The sequence below is a fragment of the Protopterus annectens genome, chromosome 2.part1 (assembly GCF_019279795.1).
Source record: "Protopterus annectens isolate FY-2018-M chromosome 2.part1, PAN1.0, whole genome shotgun sequence".
Classification (NCBI taxonomy): domain Eukaryota; kingdom Metazoa; phylum Chordata; order Ceratodontiformes; family Protopteridae; genus Protopterus; species Protopterus annectens.
The window spans coordinates 379,722,886-379,738,328 of record NC_056729.1 but is presented as its reverse complement, the minus strand read 5'-3'; the positions used below and the strand labels follow the sequence as shown (position 1 = coordinate 379,738,328).

The following is a 15,443-nucleotide window of genomic DNA, read 5'->3' as shown; positions in this document are numbered from 1 at the left end:
CAACTACATCTCTTTTGAGGGGGAATTCTTCAAACAGAGTAAAGGGGTAGCTGTGGGCGCATCATGCTCACCCATTTTTGCCAACCTAGTCATGCTGGACTGGGAGAACAAATATATATTCGGTAGTGAGCATTATTCAAACATTGCATTTTATGCAAGATTTTTAGATGATATTTATATTTTATGGAAAGGTTCTAATGATGATATTCAGAAATTTATAGACTATATTAATAATACCACCAATTTCTTAAAATTCACTTTTACTACAAGTGATAGAGGTATAGCCTACTTGGATACATATATTTATAAAGTTGCAGATGGATTTGCCTCGAAGGTACATAGGAAGAGCACTTTTTCAAATGACTATGTATATTACACTTGTAGTCATCCCCGTTATATATTTAAGAATATAGTGAAAGGGCAGTGTATAAGGGGAGCCAGAATGTCTTCAATAAAATCTGAGATGGAAAATGAAATGCAGTTCATATTTAATTTATTTATTGATAGAGGCTACCCCAAAAAGTTGCTAGATGACACAATTAAATATGTTATTTCACAATGGGATCTTAAATATATCCCCTTACTTGGTAGGCAAACTATTATTAACAATAATAAAGCCTCAAATGGGTTTAAAGCGGGAAGAGTTTGTGTATTAACTTATACTCCACATGTGAATTGTATTAAAGACATAATAACTAGTCATTGGGATATAGTGACAGTTTCAGATGTATGCAGAGACAAATTGGGACAGTTCCCGAGGGTGGTTTACAAGACAGCACCCAATTTAAAGAGATTATTAGAGAAAGTGGGCACTGTAGAATGTAAAAGTAAAAGGAAAGACGAGTGGGTATCTACTAAGAGATGTGGGAGATGTAGACAATGTAAGTACATTAATGATCAATCTTACACAGTATTAGGAGATGTAAATCATACAAGAATAAGAAGTAGGGGTGGTAATTGTAACACAAAACAGGTGGTATATCTTGCTACATGCAAAGTATGTACAGCATTCTATATAGGCAAAACAGAGAGACAATTGAGGAAGCGTATATATGAACATTATTACAAGATACAAACGAAAGACCTCAAAAATGCACTATATAGACATATAAGTGAAGTAGGTGAGCAGCATACATTCTCGTTTTCCATTATTGATCAGGAACATTATCTACCCTTTGGTGGTGATTGGAAAACAAGATTGGCATGTAGGGAAAGTAAATGGCTAATATTAGTAGATGCTACCAGAAGTCCCGGAATTAATGATTTTATAAGCATAAAACCTTTTCTTAGCATGTAATAGATAATATAATAATTTTAGTTATGACTATTTATATATTAGTAGGATTATTATTTTTTTAGTAATTTAGTACTTAAGGATTTTAGGACAATTTTATATCATATATTGTACATATTATATTTATTCATATGAATTTTTAAGGTTTTTTAGAATTGTTTATGAATTATGATCACACAATCTCTCACTAATTTGTTTTATTATTATTTAGTGGTATATAGCATGTAATAGCGTTTTATCTAGTGAAGTTAAATTAAATATATTAGAATGAGCGCTACACCTTCAACAATATTTGAATGTTTTAAAGTTTTGGCGCCAAAATTTGTTTAAATTAAATTGTTTGTGCTGGTTTTAAGTGTTCTGATGAAGTCTGTAATCGACAGATGAAAGCGCTTAACACTTGGGATTTGTATTCAGTGGATGTCAGTGTTTCGTGGTGTTCGTTGTACATTGTGGAATAAAAGGATTTGCTGTTACAAGCTGCGTTTACCTTCATTGCCATTTCTCTGTCTATTTGTGTGAGTTTTCCACAGATTTAACTTGACTCTAATTTCTGGTGTTATCATGCAGAATGTTGTAATGTCATGCAGCTGTAAAAGTGAATTGAATGGATTTGATTATTTTACTGTACTACATTTTCCTTTCTAGTCTGTCATAGTTTTTTTTTTTTTTTTGAGAATAAAATACTGTTTCTGAAACTGTGGTAACTTCTCTGCCTGCACTTCAACTGTGGCAACTGAACCTAAATGTATTCAATCTTTAGCCCTTGAATCTGTGCATTACTGTAGTAACTGATTTTTTCAGTTTCTGCACAAGATTTCTTGCAACTGTCTGCACTACTGTACATTCTGTAGTATTTTTTTTCTGCATAAAAGCTTGTTACTGAAATGTAAAACATTTAACTCTGACATATCCTTACCTAGCATGTCACTGTCACACTGAACATTATTTTCTATTAAAAACTGCACTTACTGAAACTGCATGTAAAAGGTGAAATATAAAATAAAAATATAGGGCTGCTTTAATATGGCCGCATTTCTAGGCCTATGCAAAAAAAATACTATATTCATGTAAAATTTATTCTGGCAAAACTATATGTCAAGCCTATTCTTAAAGCAATGTAAGGTTACGCTTGTTGAGATCCTCACAGATAAATAGCTTAGTAAGCACCTGTGAACCTATTTGTTGGTAACTTGCTTATCAGCAGTTGATTCCTTCCACCTCCATCTATGTACTGTGCGACTCTGAGCAAGTCACTTAATCAGACAGTGCTCCCAGATTGCCCCTAAAAGGGACACTTGTGTCCATTGTCCTTACCTGGTTAACAAATGCATAAAATGATGCTTTAAAAAAAACAGAGGGCATAGGTTATGCTGTCATCTACTGATCTTCATATGGGATATAATCCCAGACTTATTGGGGGCACCAGACTGTTCTATGAATCTGACCAGAAGACTGATGTCCACCTGTGGCTTTTTCCCCTTTATATTTTGAATGCAGTCAACAATGGTCCATCTATTCAAACATGTACTATATGTTGAATACCTCTCACTACTGTACTTTCAGCCAAAGTAGTTTGCAAGTGGCAGATAGAGAAGTTGAAGTAGCTTCAAAGACATCTGGTAGTAAGGCAGATTGAAGCTGATTTTGCATTTTAGTATTTGTAATTTAGAGAAGGGGAAAATTTATGAGAAAGTGCACTTACACATTCGAGTGCTGACATGTGGCCATTTCATTGGTGTTGCTGCATTACATCCATATAGGATACTGGGATACAGCAGCCTTGTTTAGAAGAATGCCCAGCAGGCTGGAATGCTAACTTGGGATGGATTGAGTTTGATATGAATACCCAGGGGCGGGGGCATATTATTCCTGGCTGTGGCGGCCTGATGATGCACAAGTGCATGATTGTACTTTGCTGGAGGTCAAGTTGCTGTGAGTAAGGTAGTAGTGCTTGTGAAACAAGAGCTTGCTAGCAAGATGAGAGCACAGTTACATTTATCCCACTCTAGACAGTGCATCTTCTGTCTTCTGAAAGGAGAAAAATCAGGGCATTCTCAAAATGCTGTGAAGCTACACTGATCACAACAGACCATTTGCAGTCGCAGCCAGGGAGACAAAATTCACAAAAAATATAACAGTAAAATTCACAAAGGTAAAGTTGTATTTTATTCTCACAAAAGGTAAATAATCCCATAAACAAATGAAACAGTATCTAAATCTTATTAATATTGTAGAAACACAAATGTGAATTCATTTTAGTAGTAAATGTGAGAGGGAACCAGCAGGTGAGACAGTAGAAGTGATGCAGGTGAGGAAGGAGTTAGGTTATATGTCCAGTGGAAAAGAACTTTTGGTTAGATTTTTGATGAAGGTGCCTTTTGAGTTGTGCTCTGAAATGTAGGGAAAAAGGAGACGACTTTTAGGTGAGGGGGAAGAGATTACAAGAGTTTTGGTGTAAGAATGGAGAAGGACTAGTTGGCACAGAGCAGTTTGGATTGGGGTGTCTAGAGTGAGGGACTCAATTGGGAGAGGTTGTGAAGGTTGCAGGGAATAGTTTTATTATGGAGTTTGTCTACAAGAGGTGGGAAGACACCTGGTAGTAGTAGTTTGAAAACAAGAGACCCTAGGAGTAGTTCAACTCTTTGACACTGGTAGCCATTTGACTTTAGAGAGGGTTTATGCATTGGTGTTCCTGCAGGGGACTTTGAAATGAATCTGCAGGTTTTGTTTTCAGTGGACTGTAGAGTGAATTTTTAAGAGGTTGTGGCTATGATGGGGAGCCCGTAATCAAGATGAACAAGGAGGACTCATTTTCTTATTTCAGCTCTAATTGGTTTGGAAAGAAAGGGAGATATTTTCTAGGGCCAGAATAAGAAAATTGCACTTTTTCCTAGTGTTTTCAGTGTGGCTTTAGAAGCATTTAAAGGATATGGTTGTTTCTGTTGAGTAACCACTGAGATGTGTGATGAGGTTTTTAGGAGTCATTTTTTTTCAGTTTTTCTGAGGTTCCAAATTACCTTTTGTTTTGGAGGAGTTTAAGAGTAGCTTAGGGTTGTTTAGCCAGCAATTTCGGGAGTGAAGTTCAGACTGAAGATGTGTTTGAATAGGTGAATGTGCGGGACTGCATCAAAGAATGACCATGGCATCTGCATGAAGAGTGATAGGAAGGTTAAGGAGATCAGAGGGTAGTTTATTAATAGAGATTGAAAACAATAGTGGGGTGAGTATGGATCTCTGTGGACTCTTCTGTTAAGGTGTGTGGGATCTGATAGGAATGAGCCTATTTTGACTCTGAAGTACATATTTAAGAAATGTTGAAACCAGGTAATAGTGTTGGAGCTAACTCCGATTTCTTGGAGGGAGTGAAGGAGCAGGAAGTGGTCTGTAAGATCAAAAGCTTTGGTAAGGTCAATGAAGACAACTCCAGAAGTGTCTCCTTTATCCATGTTGAGAAGGATCTCATCTGTAAATGATCATAGTGCTGTTATTGTACTTCGGCCAGCCCAGATTTCATGTTCTTTGAGTGAGGAGAGAGTACTGTTGGATGCAAGTGGACAATTCTTTGTAGTTTGTTATTTCAAGTATTTTCACAAGTGTAGGAAGGATGGAGAAAGGGCAGACATGGGAGGTATTTACTGGCTGAGGCTGTTTGGGAAGGGGTTTGACAGGAGTAGTTTCCATATGTCTAGCATTGTATTTGGATTTAAGCAGAGGTTATAAATATGGAAAAGAGATGTGATAAAGAAGTCTTTGCAGAGTGATATAAAGCAAGGGAGTAGGTTATCAGCACCCAAGGGTATGTTTTCTAGCAGGAGATCAAGGTCTTGGTGAATAATTTGAAAGAAGGGGATAAAAGGAGTAGGGATGAATGAGTTGGGAGGAAAGGTAAAGGTTGTGGTACCTGGGAGGTAGCTAAATTCCTTGAGAAAGCCAGAAGCTGAGAGTTGGCCTTAAGAGGCCTGGATGGCGATAGGGCAGGAGGTGGAATCTGTAGATTTTCGGCCTGTGAGAAGGTATACTTCCCACAAGAAATGTTTGAGTTTGCCTAGGAGAGTAAGTTGTTTATTTTTGAAATATTTTTTTTATATAAATGTAAGTATCGCATCATGTTTAATTTGATGCACATTCACAATTTAGTCTTCACAGAATGGATTGCCAGGGGTAGGAACATAAAGAATATTTTGAAGTTAAAAAATTAAAGGCTACTGTCTTGTTCAACCATTAGAGCATTAAATGTACTTGTTATAAATTTTTATTTTTTTTACATTTCATGTATTAGCATCTGAAAATATAGAAGGGCAGTGTGTTCAAGCTTACCTGGATCTTTTGTGTTTCAGCTATATGTGGCGGAGAGATCAACAAGGATGCTGGGCAGATCCAGTCCCCCAATTATCCGGATGATTATAGACCATTGAAGGAGTGTATATGGAAGATAACAGTAACAGAAAACTACAATGTTGGTTTAACCTTTCAGGCATTTGAGGTAGAGAACCTTTTAAGTAGTTGTTTCTCTAATTACTGTTCTTTACTGGCTGTCCTCTGTGTGCAATTCCCCTAACTTCAGTGATGTTTCTGTCAAACCCAGCACAGCACTTAAAAAAGTGTTTGTGGTTTAAACACATAGGCATACATAAATATACATCTGTGCGTATTTTCCACTTATGTGGTATATCGCATTCCCTTTCAGTTGACCTTGTATCTCATCTGTGTTCCTGTTTTTGACTAGTACTCTTTCTTTTGTGGGTGGGTTGGGGTGGTCAAGAAAATAAATTTCTCTATGCAAGTCTTTTATCTTTGTTTTACATGTTTAAACATAGAACATTTCACCTTTCCTCCTTCCCTGTTATTTCATTTCCCCCCTGTTTGAGTAAAGTCATTTACCTTGTATAACTTACCTTGGCCAGCATTTTCCCTTACGTTTTACCTGACTTCTCTTCATCCTAACCCCTTCTTTGCTTATGCTAGCCCTTCTATCCTTGGAGCAGGCTAAATCAAGATTGTGTGTGTGTATAGCCTCCATCTCCCCTGCCTTCGGGGGGTGCACTTCCTTTATGAATGGTTTGAGGTTCCAGCAGTGCCCTCCACCTGTGGCTGATGCACTCTAGCAGCCTGCAAAGGCTGCTTGGTAATTCTTTACTTTTGTGGCTGGAAGAAGGAAGAGATGAGAAACCCTGGGCTGCTCCTTGGTAAAACTGAAAAAGATGCCTGATTCCCAGGGAAACCTGTTAGCACTAGTTGGCAAAACAGGGTAATTAGTTAAAAAAAAAAAAAAAACTTTCCGCCAAAAAAACACAGTGAAAAGCATTGTAGGTTCTTAGCACAGTATGCAGAAGTAAAATAATACAACGTTTAGCAAGGAAAAATACTTTTTACTTTTGTGATTAAAAGTTGTTAAAACTAACACTCTGGAATAAAATTGCTAAAAGGCACAGGCCAATTTATTGATCTACTTTTCATAGCTAAAAATTAAGAATTTCAAAGACAAGTTCTGTTATTGTCATAAATTTAAAAAGTGGAATTTTTTCCTCTGTGGGGAACTTAATGGAAAGTGTTAGCTGACCATCGATCCTCGAAAGGCTGCAAGAGGTGTGCTGTTCTGTGGCAGTAATGCTCTGGAGGTCTTTGCACCCAAACTACTTTTTTTTTTCTTTTTTTTTTCAGCTCATCTTGAGCAGATTAATGTTTTTGGGTGTGTGGGAAGGGGTACTTGAGGCTTTAGAAAATAGATGGTTGTTGCATCTTTAGCAGGATAGAACCCATATGACTGAGACTATTGCAGCAATGATCAATATGATAAACATTCAGCTGTTTAGTTTTCATTGAGTTGTCCCACAGTCAGATGAACTGCTTCTACTGTTAAATGTGTCTACTGCCCAGATTTATAGAGTACTGAGGGCTTTCCCTTCCAGTCACTGGGTTACATCCTGTACTTAGAACATCCTTGTGTGTGGTGCAAACTTTGCATAACTGTTCTGGTCATTACATTCTTATTAGCCATGTGTGAGCTGTACTGCAGTCATCTATATATTTGTGCAGACTAAGATGGCATTATTTGGCATCGATGTGCACAGTGGAAGAGAGTATCCTGATTATGTGTAGTGGAGAATTATGAAGCCCTTATAGATCCAGGGATTTGGTGTAATGTGTTAGAGAGCAAAAAGAGAGCAAAAAAGGGTTATATGCACAGTTCCCCGGGCCTCTGCTGAAAATGGGCTCATACCCAGTCGGACTTTCCCAGTAAACAAATGTCAAATAAAATAACAAATCAATGGACATTTCACATAACCATCCCCAAAGGATGACATTTGGGGACAGTTTTTAAATATTATTCTAATTCACTTAAGTTAATAGAACACCAGGTTTAGCATTAGTATGCTTTTTCTGAACAATAAATAAAGTATGAAAATTTAATGTCTGGAATCATTCATGATTGACGAAATTCAAATGTTATGGAACTGGACAAAATATATGAAGCAAAATTAAGAGTATTCTAATTAATCTGGGACAGTTGAGCAGTACACCATGTGGAACCAAAGTGCTCCTCAGGCAGATTGTGAAACAGCTTTTAAAAGCTGTGACTATTCTACCACCCTCTCTATTTGTATGAGTGACAGAGTAAAGTTTTAATTCCATTTAAAAGCTGTTTTGCCTTCTGCCACTCTTCTTTGCCAGCCTACATGGTCTCCTATTAATCCCTAATTCAAGATCTGATCTTAACAGCTGTTACGGTAGTCTTGACAAATTTTTGTTAAGCACACCTAAGCACTGTTAAGATTGGGTCTCATTTTTGGGAAATGTTTAACAAATTAATTTTTTTTCAGTTTTAGACTGCACTTGTGTCACTCCATGTACGACATTTGTTATACAAAGGATACATTTCATCTGCTGTCCCTGCGATCAGAAATTTCTGCTGTGAGCAGATTTTACCATGTTTTATTCTATTTATTTATTGTTAAAGTAAAGCCGTGTTAATTTGCATGTTCTTTTGAAAGTGAAACAATGAATGGGAGTTGAATATTCACTGTTACTTAATTATACTGGTGAAAGAAGAATGCTTGAGTGTTGGTGAGATAGGTCCTGTACTGAATTACCAGGCTTTTCCTGGGATATAGTGTTATAATAGCAGTCCATTTACGTACCACTAATGTGGCATGTTCTTTGTTTTACCGAATGTGCTGACTTTGGAAACTATAACTTTCTGTAATCTGAAATTCCTGTTGTTTAGAGGTACAGTCAGAATAAAGCTGCAGCTGGGAGAGGGGCATTAGTAGGCTGTGCTGGATTTAAATTGTAATGGCATATTCGTTAGTTGTTGTGTTGTTCTGCAGCTGAAGTACTCTAGTAATACTAAGTGTATAATCTGTAAGCATTTGGATTATCTAATAAGGGATTTTGGCTCTGTCAGCTACAGAGTCTCTGAAGATTCTGCACTGTGTCTGCTCATTAACATTCATTACATATGCAAGCAGTTATTTAGCACACTACAGGAAACAGCAGAATAAAGAATGTGTACACAATTCAGCTTTTAAGCAACCCTGCATAAAGGTAGTGTTGATTTGCAGGCTAACTCTCCTACTTTGAGTGAGATGTGCATTACCTCTGATTATATAGGGATATTGGAACTAATGTGGGGCTATTTCCCTTTGTTTTTCCCCTCTCTTTTCATGTTCATTGCTTTAGTAATGCAGATAAGTAATTCTTTTTTTTCTTTTAATTTTAAAGGTAGAGAGACATGATAACTGTGCCTATGATTATGTGGAAGTCCGAGATGGTACCAGTGAAAACAGTCCTTTGATTGGTCGTTTCTGTGGTTATGATAAACCTGAAGACATCAAATCTACCTCTAACACACTGTGGATGAAGTTTGTGTCCGATGGAACAGTTAACAAAGCAGGCTTTGCTGCTAACTATTTTAAAGGTAAATTTCCATTAATAGTAATCACTTTTTCTGTTTTCACATATTTTTGCAAAGCATACTTTTCTGATTGCCAGAAAGACTCGATTTATTTATTTATTTGACATTTCTTGACCGGGATACTCCAACTAAGCTTGTGCCCTTTTTTAGCAGAGGCCCAGGGAGAAACTGTGTATAGTGAGCTGTCAGTAATGACAAATTATTTTGAAATTGATAATATTCCAGGGCACCAATAGGCATATGAGACAAGAAAACCTCAGTGTGCCTCATTGACTGACCCATGGAATGGCCACAGCCTACACTCACTCCTCCCAGACTGATTTATACATTGTATGTAGCATACATTAGATCATTAGCATAAAGCATGGCACATAAAGCATATGCATAGCTTTCCCTCATTCTTATGATTTACTTAACATTTTTTCTTCTGTTGAAAGGTTCTCATAATTTCTCAGAAGGCAAACAGTAATCATGTAAAAAATATATTGAATTTTACTAGGAAAACCAAACTGAAATCTACAGCACTGCAATAAAAAAACTTGGCAGTTAGTTGTTTGTGTGTAATACATGCTACATGTACACTCCTACAAGTAATTCTACTCTCAAGAATGAAAATTCTGCAGAGATGTTAAACCAGGTTGGTGGCAGCTCAGGTGGATATATAAAAAATCCCATGGCACCTATCTAAAAAAAGAAGACAAAGTTCCCTAAATCCCTGAGATAGCCCAAATGGTACATACTGTAATGTGCAAATAATCTGGAAGCCCACTGCAGAGGCAGGTTACTCTAAAAATAAACTCTATACATTAAATGGACAGAGGCAACACGTGCAGCTAATATGCAGCTTAAAGTACCACATGAAGTAGTTTGACTGGGATGAGTATGTACCTCTCTGCTTGTTTTTCAGCTTATATTGCCATGAGAACTTGGGTGGCCACAGTGGTGCAGCGGTTAGCATTGCCGCCTCACAGCAAGAGGTTCTCCGGTTCAATTCTCAGCTGGGGGTGCCTTCTGTGCAGAGTCTGCATGTCCTCCCTGTCGTCACGTGGGTTTCCTACTGGTGCTCCGGTTTCCTCCCACATCCCAAAGACATGCAGTAGGTGGATTGGACACTCTAAATTGGCCCTAGGTGTGAATGTGTGTGTGTGCCTTCTGTGGAAGGTTGGGCGCCGGGCTGGCAACTCGACACTGTAAAACTCCACTTCCAATCATGAGCGGACAGGTGATCTGCTGTGGTTACCCCTAACCGGGAAAAGCCGAAAGAAGAAGAAGATTGCCATGAGAACTTGCATACATCATTAATGCTAAGAACTGTGCCATCTGTAGTTTAACTACCAACAGGTCCTCCAAGGTGGTGAGATCTCAGTTGAAATGTCAGACTAAGACGAGACATTTACTGTATAGAGTTTTTCAGAGTAACCTGCCTCTGCAGTGGGCATCTGGATTATTTCAGCATTACAGTGCATTTGGACTACCTCACCACCTTGCTCATTGCTACATTTCTAATATTACCGTTGCCAGAGACTGGCAAATTATAGCCTCCAGCGGCTCTTTATGTAGCCCTCGATAGTTTTCCATATCATGTGTTTGATCATCCCCTGCAGTTGTTCAGCCCAAAGGACCTGAAATGCTGACATCATCACTAAACCCTTCAGGTGAAAGCTCAGTGTATTTTTGGAAATGTAGTTTTGTTCCAAACCTTGTAGCAGTAGCTAGAGTGGAGCAGACTACATTTTCACAGATACATTATGTACACTTTCTATAGCTGTCAGTATTTACCCACCTACTGTGAGATTCTGTGAGATCTGTAGAGTGACAGTGGAGTGGTTTAAGCAACAGTTGAAAAGATAAAGAAAGGGCTGATGCTGTGGTTCAAAAAGTGCTTGGCGGCAGTCTGTGTAGTGCATTGTGGAATTTGTTTTATAAGCAGCATTTTCATTTTGCTGTTGTACAGTGTATAGTTTGATGTGGCCAATTTCAAATCTCATGTAACCTTTGCTGTCTATAAATTCTGCGATAAGTTGCATGAACTTGGTTGCAGGTACTCTTATGATATATAGTCCATTAGAATAATATAAAAGTAAAGAGCTTATTGGAGAAATCTTGATCAATGACATAAACTGATATGCAGTGACAACAGTCAGTTCAGGAAACACTTGTATTAGACCTGAAGAAGTTTTGTGGTTGCGAAAGCTTGTGTATTTTATTGGTTGCGTATTTGCCATTAAATTGCTGTGAAGAACTCTCTGAAATATTTCCTGGGTTGATTGTTGCCACTGCGTGTAGCCCATTATTCCAACTTTTTAAATCATTGACAAAGATTCAACCAAGAGAATGCAATATAATACACAAATGTAAAGATCTTATTTGTCTAAAAGAATGAGACTTGTAAATGCTGATTTTTACCTTGTGTGCACCTTAATGTTGCTGTTGAGATCAGAATGTTCTCTAAAGTATAATGTACTTGGCTGTTGAGATTTTGTACTGGTGATTATAGTGTGGGCAGGAGGTTTGACAGATTTGCTTTTCAGACAGACCCGTGAAGTATTGTTTTGACTGTTCACGCATTCTGTGAAGACGATTATTTTCTGTACATACTGTTGCAAAATCATGTCAAAAACTACAGTTTTGTGTTTGTTCAGAAACTGAATGTGGATTACTTTTTTTTACCTTCTTTATAAATATTAGCTTGTTTTGCAGAGACTTTGTGAGTTCTGCAAAGTTTTGGAAATGGTAAAAAAATGTGAGGTGTACCTCTTGGGTTGGAATAATGTTCACACATTTCTTTAGAAATGACCTTTCAGTACATAGTGCTGTGGAATTGTGTCACCTGACTGAAGACTAAGAAACTTAAAGGTGAGAAAATGTGCTGAGAAAGATGATTACTTATGATATAAATTTGAAGCACTATGACAGAGCACTACCTAAAATTAACAGGATGGTAGAATTCACAGGGAGAGGGTTATTAGCAGACTGAGAAAAGCTATAGTACCTGTATTTAAGATACGCCTTTATTTGTTGTAGTGTAATTTAAAAAGGGTGAGATGGGGGATAAAAATATTCAAGAGTTATGTCAGAAAAGAAATTCAGGGAGTTGTCAGTATCCCCTGTGGGGAAAATGAGATGATGTGAGATATGAAATTGTGTTAGTGTGTCATACCTGTAAAAATGTAGTCTTCTTCTTTCAGCTTTTCCTGGTTAGGGGTCGATGTTCATCGTGTTATATTGCTGCAGTCATCACACTTGGGTTATCCTGCCATCAGGCAGTCCCGCAGTCGGCCGAATCCCAAAGTCTTGGTCCGGCGTCGATTGTCGTCGCTTCTTCCCTGATGTCAGTGTGACAGGGGGATAAAAGAGGTAGCCGACGCCATTTTCTTCAATCTTTCTTGCCGCACGGTGCCCGAAGCAGGAGCAGTTTGCTAGTGCCAGTTGGCTAGCTCCTGAGATTTTTGAATTGAATTTCAGCCCGAAGCCTTCTCTAAAGCTAAGTACCCCGTTGGGGAAACTTTTCTTGCCTCAGACCGATGTCAGACAAAGTTAATAATTGCATTTCTTGTGGGAAGCAAATACCTCATAAGGATTTTCATTCTTATTGTATTCCTTGCCTAGGCCCAGACCACGATGTCTCTGGTTGTCGGTTTTGTGCTAGGTTCAACAAACGTACAATCAAGCATCGGGCAGATTTCGCCCGACATTATTTTGGCAGAAAATTTAACTATAGCATGTCGTCGGAGCAACCGACATCAGCAATGATTAAAAAACGCAAGGATAAGGACAGGCAACCAAGGCCAAGACCAGATACCGAGGCCTCAGCAAGGCCTGCCGCCGGTTCTCCGGTTTTCAGCGAGGCGCCTAGGCAGCCCCTGACTACCGCTGATTTAGAAATTCTGACTGCCTCCCAGACCGAATCAGCTGGGCCTAAGGAGCCGGTTCCATCTCAACCCTCGGACGCCAACCCTGACGGTGATCCAGAGATTTTGGACAGGCCTTCGGTTTCTGAAGGTGTCTTCAAACTGACAACTATCTCTATTAAGTCTTATGCTAAACTTAAAGCCCCCTTAAAAGTTAGGAAACCGGGTCCACAGACCCCCCCCCCCCACAGGCCCCTATGCCTAAAAAACAGATGCTTAAGATGGCTGAGGATTTAATTACCCTTATCAGGGGTTCACAACCCCCTCCTGACAAAAGGCCTAGACTGGAGTATCCTTCCTCTGACCAAGCATCCATTTCCTCAGCTAACTCTGAGGACCAGGATTATTCCTTCCCTCCTTATGAAGACTCAGATGCTGAAGAGTCCATTCCCTCTGTCTCCCCCCCCGTGAAGACTACTCTTTTGGGGAAACTTTACATACCATGAGGGAACACTTCCACTGGGAAGGCCAAGATTACTCTGACTCTAAGAAAAGACTCCGTGAGTTTCTTCTTCCACAGCATAGACCCCTTGCAATTCCTCCAGTTTTAGACATTTTGGATAATGATTACACCGAACCTAGTCTAAACCCAGATTCCTTACCTCCTGCACCAGCTAAACCAGACAGATACTACCGAGTTCCTGATTCTCCTAAGTTTCTATATAAAAGCCCTGTTGCAGGCCCCAAAACCATTTTCTAGGGTCCCAAAGGGGTTAAGGCCACTACTGTTAAGAATCCACTACCTTCTGAGAGAGATTCCAGAGCATTAGAAAGATGGGGGAAGAAAGTGTATACGTCTGCCACTTTGGCCACGAGGGCCTTAAACTGCCAATTCCACATGCTAACATACCAGCAGTACTTGATTACACAGTTAAAGTAGAAAATGATCCCTCAGACAGATCAACCTGATTTCAAAGAGATGCAGGATTTGCTGCATGCACCAGAACAGGTGGGAAAGCATACCTTACAGTGTGGTTTTGATTCATTGGAAGCCTCATGTAGAGCAGCTGTGTCAGGATCTGTAATACGTAACATACTTGGCTAAAAGAGCAAGCCTTACCAGAACATGTCAAAGCAAAGTTATTGGATGCTCCATTGCCAAAAGATGTGTTATTTAGTGTCAAAGCAGAGGAAGTTTTAAAGAAAATGGAAGAAAAGGCAAAATCTATGCAGACAGTTAAAGATTTTTTACAGGTACAACCTCCTCGTTTCAGCAGAAACTGGCCATCAAAAAACTGGTCCTTTCCTGCATCAGACAGACCCCAAAGGGGTAGGTACAGATGCCCAAGGGGCAGAGGACAGCCACAAGGTTCTTTCAGGCCTAGACAATGGCATACAACAACTCAAAGAGGAGGAGACGAAAGATCTCAAACCCTCAGGAAACAAACACAATGACTTCCCTCTTCGCCTGCCAAGCAAACTTACCCTGGCAGCACCTTTGGGAGGAAAACTGGCTCTATTCCCACAAAATTGGCACATCATAACAAAGGACAAATGGGTTCTGGATATTATTACCCGAGGCTACAGATTTCATTTCCACACTTTACCACAGATGAGAGGCATGCCAAATCTGCCTCCAAACCTATGGGCAGAGGCACAAATGCAAATTTCAGCTCTCATGGATATGAAAGCAATTCAAAAGGTACCTACAAAGGAGCAAGGTCAAGGTTTTTACTCAAGACTGTTTCTAGTACCAAGAAAGGACAAAGCCTGGAGACCCATTTTAGACCTCTCAATTCTAAACATATACCTGGAGGTACCCAAATTCAAAATGCTCACACTACAGCAGCTTCTTCCCATGCTGGGCAAGGAATCTTGGCTGGTAATGTTGGACCTCAAAGAGGCATACCTGCATGTCCCTATCAGACAAGATTGCAGAAGATACCTCAGATTTTTGGCAGGTACAACGCATTATCAATTCTCTGCATTGCCCTTTGGCTTATCTACTGCGCCCAGAGTATTTACGAAATGCCTGGCATCAGTAATTGCATACTGCAGACAACGAGGAATACAAATTTATCCATATCTGGACGACTGCCTGATCCAAGCGGACAGCAAGGCCATTCTATTACAGCAGCTGGCATTTGTAACAAAGCTGCTAAGTTGCCTAGTGTACACAGTAAACAAAAAGAAATCCAAGCTAATACCCTCACAAGACATAATATTCCTGGGTGCCAGCTTAAATACAACGGCCCAGATGGCTTATCTCATGCCAGACAAACAAAAACAACTGACTCAATACTTCAAAAAGATGGCAACTTTTACCCAGCTCACTGCAAGGAAAATCCTGCAGGCATTGGGGTTCATGGCATCCTGCATT

At 39.2% G+C, this 15,443-nt stretch overlaps 1 protein-coding gene across 1 annotated transcript in view; it reads left to right on the top strand.

Moving 5' to 3' along the window:
• The window catches only part of TLL1 (tolloid like 1), a 1,749,881-nt gene that overhangs the window by 1,050,581 nt on the left and 683,857 nt on the right, over nucleotides 1-15,443 (top strand). Inside the window, exons 10-11 of the mRNA XM_044063452.1 lie at nucleotides 5,635-5,780; nucleotides 9,020-9,215. Coding sequence (XP_043919387.1) covers nucleotides 5,635-5,780; nucleotides 9,020-9,215 — 342 coding nt within the window. The remainder of the gene's footprint in view (nucleotides 1-5,634; nucleotides 5,781-9,019; nucleotides 9,216-15,443) is intronic.